This window comes from Brachionichthys hirsutus, unplaced genomic scaffold, assembly GCF_040956055.1.
Source record: "Brachionichthys hirsutus isolate HB-005 unplaced genomic scaffold, CSIRO-AGI_Bhir_v1 contig_542, whole genome shotgun sequence".
Taxonomy (NCBI): domain Eukaryota; kingdom Metazoa; phylum Chordata; class Actinopteri; order Lophiiformes; family Brachionichthyidae; genus Brachionichthys; species Brachionichthys hirsutus.
The window spans coordinates 676-18,477 of NW_027180438.1; the positions used below are offsets into that span (position 1 = coordinate 676).

A 17,802-nucleotide genomic window follows, 5' to 3' on the forward strand; every position below is an offset into this window, starting at 1 on the left:
AGCCTTGTGGAGGCTTTGACTGATAATTAATGTGGGTTTTTTTCCCAAGTTTCCCGGAGATGATTGGAGATAGTTGTGCTTGTCAGTCTATTTTGAGTGGACTCCATCTGCCTTTGAACCCATTTCTGTTCCACCACATTAGTTTCCTCTTATCTGTTCATTTTCAGCCTTTCATTTTGCCTCAGCACCCAAAACACATCCTTAAACGCAGACAGCTACAAACTATCTAATCTACACCCTCCTTTCTGCTTCACTTTACTGCTTAGACTCTGAACTCTGTGACTCCTCACCTGGATGTGGAGGAGTGCAGCATTTCTCTGATGCCCAGGAACCGCGAGAAGAACCGTAGCATGGATGTCCTGCCTCCGGACCGCTCCCTCGCCTTCCTCGTCACCGCCGACGGGGAAGGCAGCAACTACATCAACGCAGCACTTGCTGACAGCTTCCTGCGGCCCGCCGCCTTCGTGGTGACGCCACACCCGCTGCCCGGTACCACCACTGACTTCTGGAGGCTCGTGTACGACTACGGATGCACCTCAGTGGTGATGCTCAACCAGCTCAACCAGTCCAACTCTGCTTGGGTAAGAGGACAAAAAGGTAGCAACATGATGGAGCTCAAGCCTTTTTGATGGTTTGTTGCATTTCATATGAATTCATCTTGCTGCAGGTTGACTTCTACTTCCCTCTGAGAAATGTGCAGCATGTATTAACGAAAGGAAGAACAGGGAGTCTGCAGCGCCAGGGCCAAATTCCTGACAGTTCAAACACTGTTGGCAAATGTAAATCTGAAAATAAACTGGTCTGGAAGGAAAGATGAGGAGCTTTTTTCTTTCCATCGATGACTAAATAAAGATATGGAACAAAACGCGGATGCCTCCACCGTAGTCAGACATGCAGCAGTTTAGCCAGGTCACAAGCAACAACTGAATAAAAAAAAAAAAATGCATCCCCTGGACTTTTAAATGCAAAAGAAATTAAGCAATCCCTGCAAATGGTAAAGTGTCTCAACTACTTTCAAAATGTAGCAAAACTGATTCAATTAAATTGAAGAGTTAAACTCTTCCCTCTGGAATACTTGTTTGCGCCGGAAAACTTGAAAGTGTAAAAAAAAAAGCTATTTTATGAGTGCAGTGCATTATTTTATCATGCTGTATTTTCCAGAAGCTGAGGACTGTCTTTTATTCAGAAGTTAGAACAACGACACTGTTTGTTTAGCTTTGTAGACCATTTCCGTGATGGTGGGGTTACATCTTCATGAAGGTGCTGATCATTGTTCTCTTTTTTTTTACCTTTTAAAAATGCATTAACCTAATATTACCTTTAGTGAATGCATTAATCACTGGAATTTATAAATTAAAAAGGGACTGCTTGGCCTCGGAGGAGGTCCCTGCTGTACTGAGAGTTTTCCAACTGCTTAATTATTGTCGCTGTGTATGAATGTTGAAAATGATCTGTAGAGGTAATCATGAATAAACATGACTGCTCATTTTATTCCTTATCATTAAACATGGGGCGGTGGTATAGTGACAACATGACCAGCACATCACTCCTTCCTTTAGATAAGACACGAATGTCAGGGTCCGGTGATAATGGCTCATTTGTTCACTCTTTAACTCTTGCTTTGACATTCAGCCTGTTCATTTCATTAATGTCTTCTTATCATATCTCCCCGCACCTGCTCTCCTACGGTCTTCATTCTGCCGTCTCCCTAACTCCGATCGTCAAGTTGAATTCCCTCTAAACATTCCCTCCACGCCAGTCACTAGTACACCTGTCCTTCCTGTGTCACTCGCGTGGTCTGCCTCTCCTTCCTTGTCACTCAGCAACAGTGGATTAGCGGCTCCCCTCCCAGCACGCACACGGACACTCGGTGTCTCCTGTCTGAATATATAAATGTTTATCTCTCTTCCTGCCCAGTGTCACCTGTAAATACCCCTTCTGTCATTTTGAAATGCCACCGTCTTATCTGACTCCAAGGCTCCCTTCAGAACCCAAAGTCATTGTGGAAGACATTTGCATGTTGACATTGGGGGCGGGGGGGCTACATCTTTGAAGCCGCTCTGATTGGAGAGCTTGTTCATCCACCAGCCTCACGGCTAACTTCCTGTTTCTTTTTTTCGCTCCCAAGCAAAGATAAGTCTCCTTCTCTATTAATTTATGATGTGCTAATGGTAATTATTTGCACTCATGAATAATTCACACTATAGGTAATTTTGGTATGTGTGAAAGATTGTTCCCAGTGACGAGCAGGTTGTTTATTTTCTCGATCATTTAATTTACGGCTACTTGTAGATTATCATTGTCATTTAGGCTCATGGCTGTCAATACTCAGGTGCCCTGCCTCGAGCAGCTATACCTCGACTCCTCTGACATCTCCTCCCTTCTTCCTCCTCTTCTCTTCTCCTCAGCCTTGTCTGCAGTACTGGCCTGAACCAGGCCTCCAGCAGTTTGGGCCAATGACGGTGGAGCTTCTGTCCAGGACGGCTGACGATGATGTCATCATCCGTCTCTTCCGCGTTCAGAACATCACTCGGGTAATTGGATCGAGCACAAGATGAAAAGAATAGTAGAGAGCCTATCAGTGAACTAGAAATCTTGATTTCTACAAATTCTGTTCATGTATTTCAAGAAAAGATGTTTGCGTCGCTTTAATGGAAGGAAATAGTAGGATCTGCAGTAAATGCAAGCTCCTGAATCACTTCTAGGCACCTTCATATGTCAGGTTGACATAAATATGATGTTAGAATATCTAATCTTCTCACTAAATGTGTGATTTTCCTTTAATTGTGGACATCAACAACAACAAAAACACTCAAGTAGCCTCCTGTTCAGCTCCATGTTGCTGTGGGAGACATTTCATTTATTTTACTTGTAATGAAGCCTGATATTAATGTAGTAACTTTGAATGTGGAGCTCAGTTCCAGCTGGAGTTGTTTTTTTTATTTGCAGTGTTTGGAATGATTTGCTGCTTATTAATCATGCTTTTGAAAATAATATGCTAATGTTATGAGCCATATATATCCCACATATTCTCAAGACGTATTTCATAAGCAGACATGATTAGCACAATTGTTTTTTTGTTTTTGTTTTTTTTTATCTTGACTTTGAACAAACTCAATATTTCTAATGTGGTACTGATGCATTTAGGGGTTGTGAGTGTGTGTGTGGGTGTGTGTGTGTAGTAGTAGTAGTAGTCTCGTGCCCTTTGACCTCAGTAGGTGTCCAACATTCCCCTGCAGCAGCTTGTTTAGCCCATGCGTCCTTGTGCAGTCTGCTCAAGGTGACAAACCCTCCTAGCTTTTGTGCCGTTTACCTGACCTTTAGTGATACCCTGTCAGTGCACCCATCAGCTGCTTCTTAACCAGCCCATAAGTTACCTTGAAACCATATAAAAAAACCACACAAAAAAGCATGTTCCAACGTGACCTCTCTGCAGGATCCTGAGGAGACAGACATCACAGAGCAAGACACCAATAGCCTCTGTCCTAAGAAGGTACTCCAATGTCCATTAAACACAGAAAATATACTAAAAGTATTGATAAAGAAACTAATAACTGGGTTTAACAAGTGTAATATTATCCGGATGACTGGCAGGATCTATGGTGTCCGGTACAATGGCAAAATGTTGGGTGTTTTAACCACTTTTATTGCCATGGAGCAAAGCTGAGCAGGAAACATTGAGGCTAGCCTGTTTCCAGAATGGTAATACAATGCAACATAAAAAGTATGAAAGAAATATACTTTGTTTCTCAAAGGAAACATTTTTATTTTGAAGAGAAGTAAGCCTCGCATTTACAAACTATTAATTGAACAAACAAATCCACAGGGTATCCTCAGTTAGAGCATCATTTCTTCCGTCCGCCTGCTGCGTTCCTCATGCATGTGCTAGATGAACTAATGGAACTGTGAAGGGCAAGCTGGTAGCTTTTCTGACATCACCATTAGTTTTCTGGGACACTTCCAAGCTTGAGTTTAGGTTAACCGCTCAGTGGCATTTTAGAGGCCAGAAAATGTCAGCATTTGCAAATCTGAATGAGGTAATGAATTGTAACTCGACTCTGCAGTTACCCTCGGCTCGACCGTCCTTTTTAGTATTATTCTTCTGCTTTGATTTTAGCACCCCCCCTCGACTTTGTTTTCAGTTCACCTTCCTCATCCACCTCCGTAACCTCCAATTAAAGCAACTCTCCGGTCAAACTTTAGCAGGATTGAAGTGTTCACAGAAGCCCCTCTGGCTGGTAAACAGACGAGTGTGGAACATGAATGTGGAATGCTGAAAGCTTTTGTCTCACTTTTTATGTATTAACTAAATATATTAACACCTCCACAAATCTCTTGCCCATCGACAGCTTCAGGAAGGTCAGCTTGTGGTCCGTCACTTCCAGTTCCTGCGTTGGTCCCCATACCGGGACGTGCCCGACTCCAAGAAAGCCTTCCTCAGCCTTTTGGCTCAGGTTCACAACTGGCAGATGGAGTGTGGAGAAGGACGCACCATTGTCCACTGCCTGTGAGTCCATGATATCTACACTGTCCTAGAAAAGAGGGGGGGCGGTTTCAAACAAGACAACACGTCTAAAATCTTGTGGGAGTCATGCATCATTTGTCTGAGTGGAAACGACTTCCAGACTTTCCATTAGGAGCTTGACCGGACATTTTGCTTCCCAAGTACAAAGTCTTTCTAATGAGATGCAACAATGCATTCACCTTTCTCACCTCACTCCTGTAAATACGATCAAACTACTTTTTTGCGAGTTCTTGAATTTCCTTTACAGAGAAATGTCTCTGGTGTTTGTGTCTTTTCATTAGCTGGTTGAGTGCGGTTGCCTGCCTCCCATTAAAACAATCCCCATCTCCATGTTGAGGTCCTCTGATCCCAGGAGGTCAGGCTGTGTGTGTTAGATGTCTCATATCTTATTAAATCCCCACTCCTGTATTTTAATGAGAATTTTACCCAGATATTCATCATGAAAGTTTTGCCATTTGGCCTTTTCTGACAGCATGCTTGATCTGTGCTCAGTCAAACGGTGACATTTCGCTATGTAGCTCCCCCCTTCGAGAGGCTGCACATTATTAGGTCACTCGTGTCTTTATTCTTCTGTTCTGTGTGTGTGTGTGTCTTCTTTATGGAGCAGGAATGGCGGCGGCCGCAGTGGTACATTCTGTGCCTGTACCATGATCTTGGAAATGATCCGTCACCACAGCATGGCGGACGTGTTCTTTGCGGCCAAAACGTTGCGCAACTCCAAGCCGAACATGGTGGAAACAATGGTGAGCAAAGAGCTTTTACTGCAATGTATGAAATATACAAACAAAAAAAGTGCTCTGGAAGGAAATCAAATGAATAAGGCTCTGGACATAGATCCTGATTGTGAATTTTAACCATGTTCATATGTATATTTAGAAATATTATCCATATTTTCTGTAATTAAAAGCAGCACATTACTGAGCAGGTGTGTTTAGGCTGCATGGACATGGCATTACAGATGCAGCATATTGAATACAGGGTCAAAAGGAAAGCACGTGGGCACATATTGGTGCGATTTCTCTTCATGTAGCACATGTTGAGGCAAAAATGCATTGAAAACAAATCAACTTGGGCAGTCGCACACATTTGTCCTCATCTTTATGAATACGTGAACGCAGAGAGACGAAATAAATCGTAGGAAACAAAGGAACAGGTTTTTGATAAATGATTCAGTCCATCAGTCTGTAAGTTATTCTGCACACTTTCTTGCTGTCTTGTTACAGCCATGAAAAATAGCAACGGAAATGTGTTGTGGAAAATAATTGCGCTAAATATCGTTGTTCTAGGAGCAGTATCGCTTCTGCTATGATCTGGCCCAGGAGTACCTGGACTGCTTGGAGGTCAGATAGCACTAATCCCTCGCCTCGGAACCTGACCCTGCATCCTGGATCGCTGCTCGTGACGTCCATGTATACAGCTCTGGTTGTCTCCTTCACCCTGCCTAGATGAAATGTCATCTGCCATGACGACTTATTGAGAAAGCTCGCTGGACAACCTGTAACATATTCCCGGTACCCCTTTCTTTTTTGATTTTTCCCATCGCCGCTCTTATCCTGTCTTTTGTGCAACTTTTACCTCTGCCGAAACAGGGGACACGCAACGGGAGTCGAGTTCAATTTATAAACAGCCACTGTCAAGGCAGCCGGGACTTCCTGTTGTACACCAAGACTACAGGATTGAAAGAGCTCAGCTGTGTCCTGCCTTACTACGAACAAACACAGGGAACTGCAGTTGATGCCAACCACTGGGTGATATTTTGTGTTTGTTTGTAACACTGTAAATGGTGCAAACTGCTGTGTGGGTGAATATTTCATGTTGTAATGTACTATATTGGAATTTCATTGAGCTGACAGTCGAAGGTGAACCGAGGGAGAGAAGGGAAGGAGTTGGTCAAATCTGAGAGACATATCTGTACAGTGGAGTTGCCCTGGACCTAATTTCTCTTTATTTATCTTCCGTGTATATACCGTAGATGTTTTTTTTTTGTTCCTCCTTTACACAGTCGTTCCTAGATGTTTGGCATTTTTTTTATCACTGTGCCAATCCATTCATTGTCTATAAGTGGGGACCACTAAAGCATCTGCATGCCCGGTCTTTAAGTGTTTCATTGCAGTGTTCGGCCCAAGTCTGCTTTAAGATGGATTTTTTGACGCGAATTCCCTCTGCTCGTGCCGAGAGAACCCCGTAAGAATAACCACGCCTTCCCGTGCGAGTGAGGAAGACGGCAAAACATCTGTCGCTTTCTACATTTCTATTTATTCAATGTGTTTTATTTTCTAAATACTGTATAAAACATGAAAATTTAAATAAATAAATTATGTTGTTGCCTAACAGTCAAGCTTTTTGGCGAGGTGTCCTTTTTTTTTTTAATTCTTCCTGGCAGAGGACATGAATTTCAACAGCGTAGCATCCCAAATTCTTCAAGCTTTCAAGCAACGTTATTATAAACCATTCCCCTTTCAGCTACGTAGCCAAGAAGGTGATAATGGAGAATCATAACTCTGTGAAGATCCAATCATAATCTTTAATCCATTCAGCAGGTGTCCTTCATTGATGAGTGCTGCCTTAGTGCATGAACACACACACACACACATCAATATCTTGGACACCAAAGGTCATCCTGATTACTGTTCCAATAATTTGCATATTATGAGCACCAGTAAGAGTACATTGATAGAGTACATAATAACTTGGATTTTTTTTTTTTAGACCAATGCTGTGAAAGTGTGCAGGATCATCCCCTCCCCTCTGTCCTAATTGTGCTCATCAAGGACTGGATCCAATAATTTAGAGACCAATAGCAAAGCTTTAAGTCTGCAATTATCCAAATGCTGCATACAGTTCGGTGATTAACCAAGTGTCTCTTTGCTCCCCTCTAAACACGATTAAATGAGCTGGAGTAGCGGTATTGCAAAGCATGGAAGTTGCTTGAGTCTTGGTTTTGAATCATATCTGAGCTTTGAATTAGTGCGGTTCAAAGCCGTTCCTAAAGTTGCCTATTTGGCCTCCATTTTAAAATGCCAAATAAATAAATAATACCTGTAAATTACAGTGAGTAATTAAAGTTATAAATTGGTCTTCAGACATTTTAACACATTTTTATGACTGTGCCCTGTTCTGCTCCAGCCCCCATTTAAATTTTCACAGCTGCACTTTGAGAAGGCATTTATTTCTAAACACGAGTTTATGATGGATGAGTTGTTGATGCCCCCCCAGCAGCACCACTGCCACCACCTCCCACCCACTTTGTGACTAACTGCTTAAAAATCCCACAGTTCATTTGCTTGACCTGTGTTTTAATAAACGCTTATCAGTTAATTAGCAACTTTAATGGACTTTTTTTTTCCATTACCACCAAACAGAGCCTCTAGGATTGAACCACCTCTTTAATTGTAGCGGTCTTGATGATCCATTGATCGAGGGCCGGGCACACTTAATCTGCAAGTGGCGCTTTACAAGCAGTGTCACATCTAGTTAATGTGTCTTATATGAGTCGCTGATAAGCTCTGGTGATTCACGGTTTGACCCCTTTCTGCACTGCTTCTTATCAATATGCTGGATGCCCCTGCTGTCGGTGCACATTTTAAACGAGACGCAGAACCCTGGCAGCTGTTTTCAACAACAAAAAAAGCAGAAGAATGCGAAGCCAGCAGGACAAGTGAACTCCAGGAATTGTGAAACGATGTGATAAAGGTCAAAGGCCACGCTGGGGGGGTATTGGTTCACTGTCACTGTCAGTCGCCCACATTCAATTCCAATCTGTCTTTGTTTATGTGAGGCAATATATATCCCTTTACAGGAAGTGAATTATGCTGGAAAGCTGCATAATGTGTAAAATAAATAATAAATAAATACACACATAATTACTATTGTGTGGTGCACACAAAGGCAAGGGGATGACACTCAACTCAAAGCAGCTGCTTATGTCAGATTAGTAAAACCTGAATTTTCTCTTTTTTTTCCCCCATGTGTTGTTGCTGCAGGAAATGTAGGCTCCCAGGTTTGGTGCTGCTGTCTCTTTCTTTTGGCAGCTAATTTTAATGCTTAAGAGTACGGCGTTAATCTCATTGTCACAGCAACAGTGTCTGTAATTACTGCAAAAGCCATTATTTCACATTGAAGGGCTGCGTTCAAGCACTGGAACTGAGCATTTCTAGGGTGCTGAATGCAACGGAAAGCAAAAGGAAAAAGCTGGAGACGGGAGGGGGGGGGGGGGATATCTGGGGATGTTTATCTTGATGAATTCATTAATCTTATGCTGTTTTCTGCACACCAGCAGATAAAGCACATTCAGTCAAGGCAGTCAACAGAAACAGAGATGATCTCATTAAGGGAATGGTACAGCCCAGTAATCCTAAAAGTGGACGCTACCTGCAGTCGTTGCCACTGTACACATGAATACTTTATTAATTTGCTCTTTTGTTTCATTTTTCATTTTTATGCCCTCCTACAAAGAGAGCAATCACAATGGATCTATACACACATTATGCTGGTTGGAATTCATACTCACAAGTTATTCATTTCCAGATAAAAGAGCTAAAACAATGAGCTCTTTAAACAGAAATGAGCCAAGGACAAACGCGACTGGGCTGCTTTCCATGAGAGATCTGCTAGCGATGGGTTACAGTTTGCCTTATTTCATCCCTGCTGTGTAAATCCACGACTTTTTAAGTTCTGTAATCAATCGGCTTGTTGTATGCTTGTTTGTACAGCTCATATTGTCAAGGCCAAATTGGGATGATGGGATTTTCTCCCCCGACCCATGCGAGAGCACACCCCTGGTGTCAGACGTCTGCAGAAGAGTAACTGTGTAAATACAAATACAAAGACCAATCTTTCCCTCCTGCTGACTTTGTATTGAGGCTACACGCTGTAATACCTCCTTAATTTTCACACAAATTCACAATTGTACGCCGGCCGATTCAATTTGAGCTCACTTTATCTGCATGAGGATTCATCTTATCGCTAGATTCCTTTCAACAAGAATGTAGACCAGAAGGTCCGTCATATTGAATGATGTCGCACAAGGTCTCCAGCAAGGCTGCTGATGAGAAAAGGCGGTGTTTTATTTTTATTTTATTTTAGATAATGTCCCATTCAGTACGGCATTCATCATTGATTATGTCAGGCCAAGATGATAGAATGTCCATGAAGGCTGCAGCTAATATGGCAAATAGGTCATTTGGTGAGAAGGCAGAATATCCCATGGCGGTGCTGGGAATGTGGGGCAGGAAAAAAAAACTGATACGAAGGCTCTCCCACCCACGACATAATCTATTAAGGTGGGAGGGAAGGCAATGGCCAAGGGCCGAGTCGATAATGACCCTGCTTTATCCCGGTGGTTTGCGGTTTGCAGGGTCTGCATCTTCATCTTCCAACTCTGTGCGACAATAAGTTCAGAAAGAGGCCAGGGCCTGAAGGTGGTGTGACCTGAAGTGAGCGGACTGATCTGAGAACCGCTGAGTTCCCTTTACATAAACGCCTCACTTTTGATAAATCCAAATGCTTTCAGAGATTGGTGCCTCGCTCTCACTGATAACTGTGATGCCATTATACATTATATTTGATGGTAACTTCTTGTATTTTTTTTATTTCAAGGTTTATTGGATAGAGTAGACCATAGTGGAGCTGACAGGTCAGTCTGGGAGAGAGAGAATGCTATAGGGCTATAGGGTGCAGCTAAGGTCAGCCAGAGCTGAATCAGTGATAATATCCAGTCGATCACCATGAAATCAAACCATTCAGCAACAGAAAAGAATATATGTTGTCATGACAATCATGCAATGTCAGGAGTACAGGACAGAGGCCAGGAGGTTAAATAAGAGAAAATCAGTATTTTATTACATTTACTAACCTACAACCGTTTGAGGAAATTATGGATCTGTGTGCTGTCTTATTTGGATTTCTTGTTTTTTGTCGGGGGGATCGCTTCTCAAAATCCAATTTCCTGACTCATCTATCTGAACATTGTTCAGTCCTATGCTCAACACACACACACACACACGTTAAACAATAGCAGCTAAAATTCAAGAAATAAACAATGAATGGGGAGAAAATTGTTTACTTGTGAAATACCATGTAAAGCGTCTTTGAGTACCCAGAAAAGCGCTATATAAAATCAATGCATTATTATTATCTAAGAATTCAGCAAGATCATTTTACTTCCCAACAAATTGTGAACAGAGTTCAATATTTCTTCAAAATATTGTTCATTATTACCTCTACAACATATTTGGTTATGTTTCCATCCATGTTTGCTTGTTTGTTTGTGTGTCAGCAGGAGTAGTACACGCAGGGAAGACCTTAAATTTAAACAAAATAAATCATGAGATTTCACATCATACCATACGTGTCCGTGTTACTTAAATTTGAAGAGATCTGTGCCCCCCCCCCTAAATTGTGAAATATATATGGCCTTATTTCATATATGAAAACTACATTCACATTTGTCCACCACGACTGTAGCGAGTCCATCCATTGTTTGTACGAGGAAAGGAGCAGACAATCACAGCCAGAAAACAAAACCGGAGTATGAAGGCTCTGTGGATGGCTTGCAGAGCAGAAGCAGACAATCTACAGAAGGAGCCGTGACTGAGTTACTTTTTTACTCCCTGCTACGTTCTTTCACTTACGTCTGCTTGGTGGTGGATGAAAGGCCTCTGTGCCTCGCTGACGCTCTTTTGATGGAGAGACAGTCGGCAAAGATCTCGGTTTGTCTGCACACAATGAATACCAATGCCGCCATCACTATTCATTGAACTCCTACCTCACTTTTACGATGCATGTGCTGCTATACTGACTCGCCGGGGGGCAGGTGAAGTGTCCCCATATTGATGACCCTATTACTGTTCAATACTCCAGAGATTCAACTGCACCACAGATATGCGCAACAGCATTGCACTGCTGAATTGATTATTGAACACAGTGGGGCAGCGTCATGTTTTGAACATGACGGACGGTCCGTGAACAACTGTTGATAAATTCTTCTGCGCTAATGGCCATGGAACGAAACAGTCGAGGGCTGCGGTTTGCTCCGAAGTGTAACCCGGGCAAAGGCAGCAAACCAATCTGCTACACAGATGGAAAATCAATAGCCAATCCACAAGCAAAGGCGTACATTGGTATACGCATGGTGTTAAACCCAGGACAGACGCTTCCAATCAGATTAGTATGCCAGTCGCTACGGCCATTAATTTGAGATGTTTTCACTATTATCTACATTGAAGGGTTTAATGTGTGTGTGTGTTGTCGTGCATGATTTCAAAGAAATAGCAAAGCCCAGGAGATGGACCCGAGGCAACGGCGGTGAATAACAGCAAGGCCTTGTGAACACACAGGAGCATGATCAATGGTTTCTTCGACTTTTATGCCAGCTGTATGAAAGCACGCAGATCCTTTACTGCTGTGGGCCTCACTTTGAATCTGAGGACTTGGGTTTGCGTGGAGATAAAAGGTGGGAAGAAAAAACAAACGCGTGACCGTTTAGATTTCAGAAACTCCCGCTGCCCCTGTGAAGCATAAAAGCGCAACGCACCTGTCTGCACACTGTGCTGAAAGGACCAGTATATTATATTATCATGATATTGTTATTAACCAGCCGCACAAATTAGAAACAGAACGAGGTTGACGTACTTATAAAAAAAAACAGATATTTTTGCAGGCACCAGATAACATTTAATTTAAACTACTCAGATTAGGCTCATCAAAGAAAACAGTACAAAGATGGCAATGAGTATATCGGTGTTCATCAGAGTTTGTACTATTATGCGTGTTCACATGAATAGATCGGCAATGATAGGAGATGGCCATCTCTACGTTGTCCCACATACTTTTATTAGTAACAGGCCGTCAGTATAATGCACTAAATAAAATTAGAGCAAAAGTAGTAAAACAAAAAGAAAGAAATAATCCAAGAAAGTTTCAGAGAATTTCAACAACACTAAGGATTGCATTGGGGTTTTTTGACATTATAATGTTGACATATAACAATCACGGCCTTTGCAAGCTTTTTGCCCCTCCCTCACATGCTGTAGCTCGTGAGAAAAACAAATGGAACTGCTGAACATGCCTGCTTTGATCAGCTACTGTAATCCTGCACTCAAATAAATCAACCAATCAACAAACAGACACAGGTGAAAACCTAACCCAGCTAATTTAAAAATAATAGATCACCCATCAATTAAGTTATTGTTAGGCCAAATGCCAGAAAACTACAACAATCCTCTAATAAGAAAACACTTTTTTTTTGGATAATACATAATTTGTTATGTTACTGCCTTGCTTTAGAAAGATAATTAACACAATCTTCAGAGTTTATTTTATGTTTTGTTTATTTGGTTGATCTGGACCTACCTATACTGTACTGATATTTGGAAGTGTCCAGGTTTCAGACACTTCCAAATATCTAGCTCTATACAACATCATGAATATACATGATTTTTCTTTTTTAAATCACAAGTTAATTCATATTTCCTCCACTATTATTTTAATAATTTATTTTTTTAAATTCCTGGATCTGATCTGCACCAAAGTTTTGCTTTTTTTTCCGCCCTATCCCATTTCCCATTCTTCCACAATTTTTTTGTTCAAATCCAGCGAGTGTTTTTTATGAACAGAAGTTTATGATGTATATTGGCTGGTATATTGATACAAAAAAAATAAAACATTATCTTCACTTTCCATATCTTTTAAAGGAAGAAGGATTATATTCAGAAAACACAACCGACATGACCCAGCGTAAGGAACTCGAAGTGATTCTTCCATCTGCAGGGAAACTGTGGATGGACAAGACAGATGGGCAAAGGAGAGGAGGAGAGAGATGGAGATTAAGAGGCTTTCTCCTCAGGGGCCCCCCACCCCGAATGTCGAACTTGAACTGGACTCTGTTCACCATGCCATTGGCGATCTAGTTTAGCCAGCATTCACTGCAATCTTTTCCGATGTTGCTTGTCTGAGTGCTTTAATTTGCCCGGCTGAGGTTTCTGCATGGAACCACTAATGAAAGTGCCTTCAGGATGAACTGACAGAGCCCAGGGGGAATCACAGCTGCTATATATTTTAAGGGGTCTCGAAGGTTAACATTGCATTCAGTAATTAAAGTAGATTTAGAAGGAAAATCAATGTCTGCATGTTCAGTTAGAACTAAATGTGAGGAGAGCTTGATTTTCTTATAGGGATCAAAGCTGTGTTTCAGCAACCGATACGAGAAATGCTGTGAAAGTGAGTTGAGTGAAACCATACATATCTGTTGCTCTAATGATAGCAGAGCATACAGCTTTGGGACATAAGCACAGCAGCACAGCATGATTAAAGGTGCCTGTTAGAGCTGCAGAATATCAGTTGATGAGCAACACTCCAGTAAATCTTTTTAACCTCGATCTGAAGTTTTTCCGCTGGTGTTCACTCTGAATCCATCGAAAGCGGCATCATTATTTGGTTACCCTCAGCATTAGCATTTGAAGCACAGTGGGGTTTTTGGATTTATTGGCTTGGGACATTATCATAACCTGAAGTAAAACATAGTGTCTTGTCACCTTGAAAGAGCCAATACTGTTTCTCTAACAGTAAATGTGAGAACTCTTTAGGATCCAAAATGTCACATAATAAAGCCATCTAAAGCGTAGGGTACTTGTCCAGAAAACCTAATGATGCACACCAGTAGTTCATTAAAATGAAACTTAATGAGTCAAGCATTACAGACCTGCCCCCAGCAACACCAATTAGTGTGTGCTTGGGCAGAGTTAGGCTTCACAAAAAAGCCCAAGGCTGTCAGCAATGAATCATCGAGCATCCAAGCAAGAAGCAGTTCAGCAGAGTGACACAGGTAACTTTTAATGGCTACGAGGGAGCAGCCAACGTCATTTCTTTTATTCAGCAATTCATAGCTGTTATCATTGAAAATATAGACATTGATCCTGACATTAAAAACATCTCTGAGATTCCTGTTACTCATCTGACATTTACGAATTAAATCTATGTTATGATTGTTGGATTGCAATACATTTCACGTTCAAGTATACAAATCTATTCAAATCTTGAAGGTCTTCATGTTTTCTTACTCTGTTGTCTCTCCTTTTAGAAACATCATCAACGAGGATGAGTTTCTCTTGTTAGAATTAATTTTTCAGAATTATAACTTGACAAATTGACCAATAACTCCATTTAGGTTTGCTGAGCAGTTGATGCGTACTGTCTGAGCAACTTAAGCAGCTGCTTAGGGCCCCCTGGCCACTAGGGGGCCCCCGGCCTGGCACCCAATTTTGCACCATGATATGAGTGCTGTGCCAGCGTGGGTGAAAACTGCAGGGCATACCGGTAATCTTGGCAGCTGTCCCTGTTTGTGTGATTACAACCTGGCAACCTACAGAAGAGTGACGTCGGACCTGACCTTGCTATGATTGGTCAGCCTTATTGTAAGCAAACTAGCGTGGAAGCAAGCGATGCATGATACAAACAGCGGACTGCAGGTGTCATTCGTCATCATGTCTCAGAGACTTTATCAGCCAGGTGCTGAAAAACGGAAGAAGAAAAGAAACAGCAGTACAAGGTAAATATTTAATGTTGTTTTGTGGGACTCTGCTGTGACGAGGTTGATCGAGCGGTTATTTGTGCGCATGCTCAGTTGTGACTTTTTTTCTGTTAGCCGGACAGCTCTTGTGTAAATCCTTATTGAAGAAAAGCTTATTGTAAAGTAACAAAGCTATATCAACTGACTGCACTGGGTTGTGCAGTGCACTCTCACCCAATGCCAACCTATTGCACCCAATAGAATAGAAAGCCTTCACAATGCAAACCATATGAAAAACCTTATTCGCGCGCACGGCTTGCGCACCAATATAGCTGTTTTTTACGTTCGCTGTGTGCGCCAATACAATTTAAAATGTGTGTGTGCAAACGGGCGTTTGTTTTGTTTGCGGTGATTGGAGCAGGTGTGGTAGCGAGCACCTGTGGGACATTGGCCGCTGATTGGCCGCTGGCAGCACCTTGCATGGCAGCAGTCGCCCACTGGAGTGTGAATGGGTGAATGTGAGGCCTCATGTAAAGCGCTTTGAGCACCACGGTGGAAAAAGCGCTATATAAGTGCAGTCCATTTACCATTTACCATTAGGGCCCCCAAATACCCTGGGTCGGCCCTGCATCTCAGTATTCAAGGTGCAACGCTTTTCTGAATTCAATTATGGAGTACAAATGATCAAAACATTCATAATGAACAGAAATGAGGTGGCTGCCAAGTATAAGAGTTTCTTGTCAGAATTTATTCATACAGCTGTTGAGAGCAACTTTTACCAAATTAAAAATTCATATTAAAAGACAAACTAAGAGCATATTAAATGACACTCGCTAAGTACTTTTTATCAGGCATAAAACACCATCTGTATGTATTATTACTGTGATTTTCTTTTTTTATTTGACCAGTCTTCATTTTTCAAGCCGGCTTTATTTATTTATCTCTTTCCTGCAGTTAGTGATTATTTAATGTTTACTTAATGGACTGTCAAGCAAGTTGACTTTTGAGTACATCTTTGGTTTGATAAATAATCACAGTCGAAATAATTATTCAGCAGTGGAACCTGCAGTTGATGATATTAATGGCCTTGCACGATTCCTACATTTTGGGGGTTTTGCTCTCATGCTAATTGTAGGTTTCTCTGGAAAAAAGTGTTGGTTAAATTTTTGTTGTTGTAAACAACAAAGCACTCAGTGCTTATTACACCCCGTTTACGACAAGTTGCAGGCAAAATATTACCTGTTGAGAAGAAACACATTTACTCAGATTTTTATTATTGTCAGAAATATTTTATCTCTGGATATCCCCTTAAGATGTGTCGTTTTTAAAGGTGTATAAAACAAAAAGTCACATAAAATAGTGGGACAGACAACAATCTGTTACACACTTATTGTACAGCACAAAAAACAAACAAATGTGAAGTCCTCTTTTGTTCATTCTTGTTTTGTCATTAATTTATTAGACAGAACAAATAATCATACTGACTTAATAAAGTAAGGAATCAATAAACATTATTAAAACATATCACATTTTTTTTACAATATTAGAAAATATATGTTTTTTAAATTAAGCTTAATAATGCTAAAACAGATTTGCAAAAAGGTAAATTGTTGACGTGTTGGAACATTCCCATACTATTGCTGGAATCCTTGAGAACCCCCCCAAATAATTCATCATTGTTCAATACGAAGCTTCCTCACTTGTTTTTTGCTCACTTATCTACAGACCAGCTTTGTTACTTTCAACTATATTCATGGACTTCTGTTTCTCTGTACACAAAACTCGAGAGGCGAGTTCTGCTTCATTGTAAGTCCATGGAGAGCAGCTGCACTCTCATCTCATGGCATCCATGTCCTTATTGGCTATATTGAGTTAGTCTACAGTCCCCCTGTCCTGAAATCTACCCAGGAGTGAGCTGAGCTTGAGTCAAACAGTGAAGAGAAGTCAAGCAGAATAAAAACATCTCCCTACACTTCTGCCTTTTGACTTCTCTTTCTGCCACCATCGGCAATTCTCCAGCCTCATTCTGTCAAATAATGTTTGGCTATTTTGTCAAAGTGAAATGATGGAGGACATACAGGAGTGGGCTTTTTTCCACTGAAACCTCTTGTACTGTTGGCAGAGCTGATATTGTTAAAGTGAGAAGCATTGATGATGCATAAAAGCAAGAAGTGTTTCTATGGAAGCTGAACAACAAAATAGTCCGTTGACACAAACTGAGAAAATGGCCACAACTAATATCTAGCACGTGAACAACAAATGACAAACTGATAGCTCCTACAGAATTGGAAGTTGCATTTGGAACTACCCCTCCCCCCCACAACATTAAACTTCAGTGGACAAATAGAGGGGATTTGTTAAAAAATTAGATTATCAAAGAACTATCTGACAGTTTTTTAGGCAAATTCTGAGACAGGTCAGATCAAATAACTATTTAGGCTACACCCCTCCCAGCCAAGGACAGGAAAAACAACTTGAACTCTAGAAGCATCCAGAGGTTACAGCACCCAAATCAAATTAGTGAGGTCTGCTACCAAGGTGATATCCTTAGTTTTCTGTGTACTGGCTAAAAGGTCACGCTGCAGCTGGTCGTCACAACGGAGTTACGTTCAGAAGATGAACGATTTCGCCGTTAAACGAGACCCCCGACCGACCACTTGGCATTTTGGGTGGTCAAAAAGCTTTTGTATTTGCATTCGTATAGGCCATTTAATCTGTACATATGTAGGTACCTGTCACAACTCCAAAGCCAGTGCGTTCTGCTCATCGT

The 17,802-nt window shown here is 41.4% G+C and overlaps 1 protein-coding gene across 1 annotated transcript; it reads left to right on the top strand.

The window, feature by feature from the left end:
• Positions 1-266: 266 nt before the first annotated feature.
• Positions 267-7,777, top strand: LOC137914933 (receptor-type tyrosine-protein phosphatase U-like; the record flags this gene model as incomplete). The annotated part of the gene is made up of 7 exons (XM_068758420.1): positions 267-581; positions 2,409-2,534; positions 4,350-4,507; positions 5,133-5,268; positions 5,812-5,865; positions 6,115-6,273; positions 7,652-7,777. Coding segments are annotated over 7 exons (1,074 nt in total), but the record flags the coding sequence as incomplete, so codon positions are not given.
• Between the last annotated feature and the right edge of the window lie 10,025 nt (positions 7,778-17,802).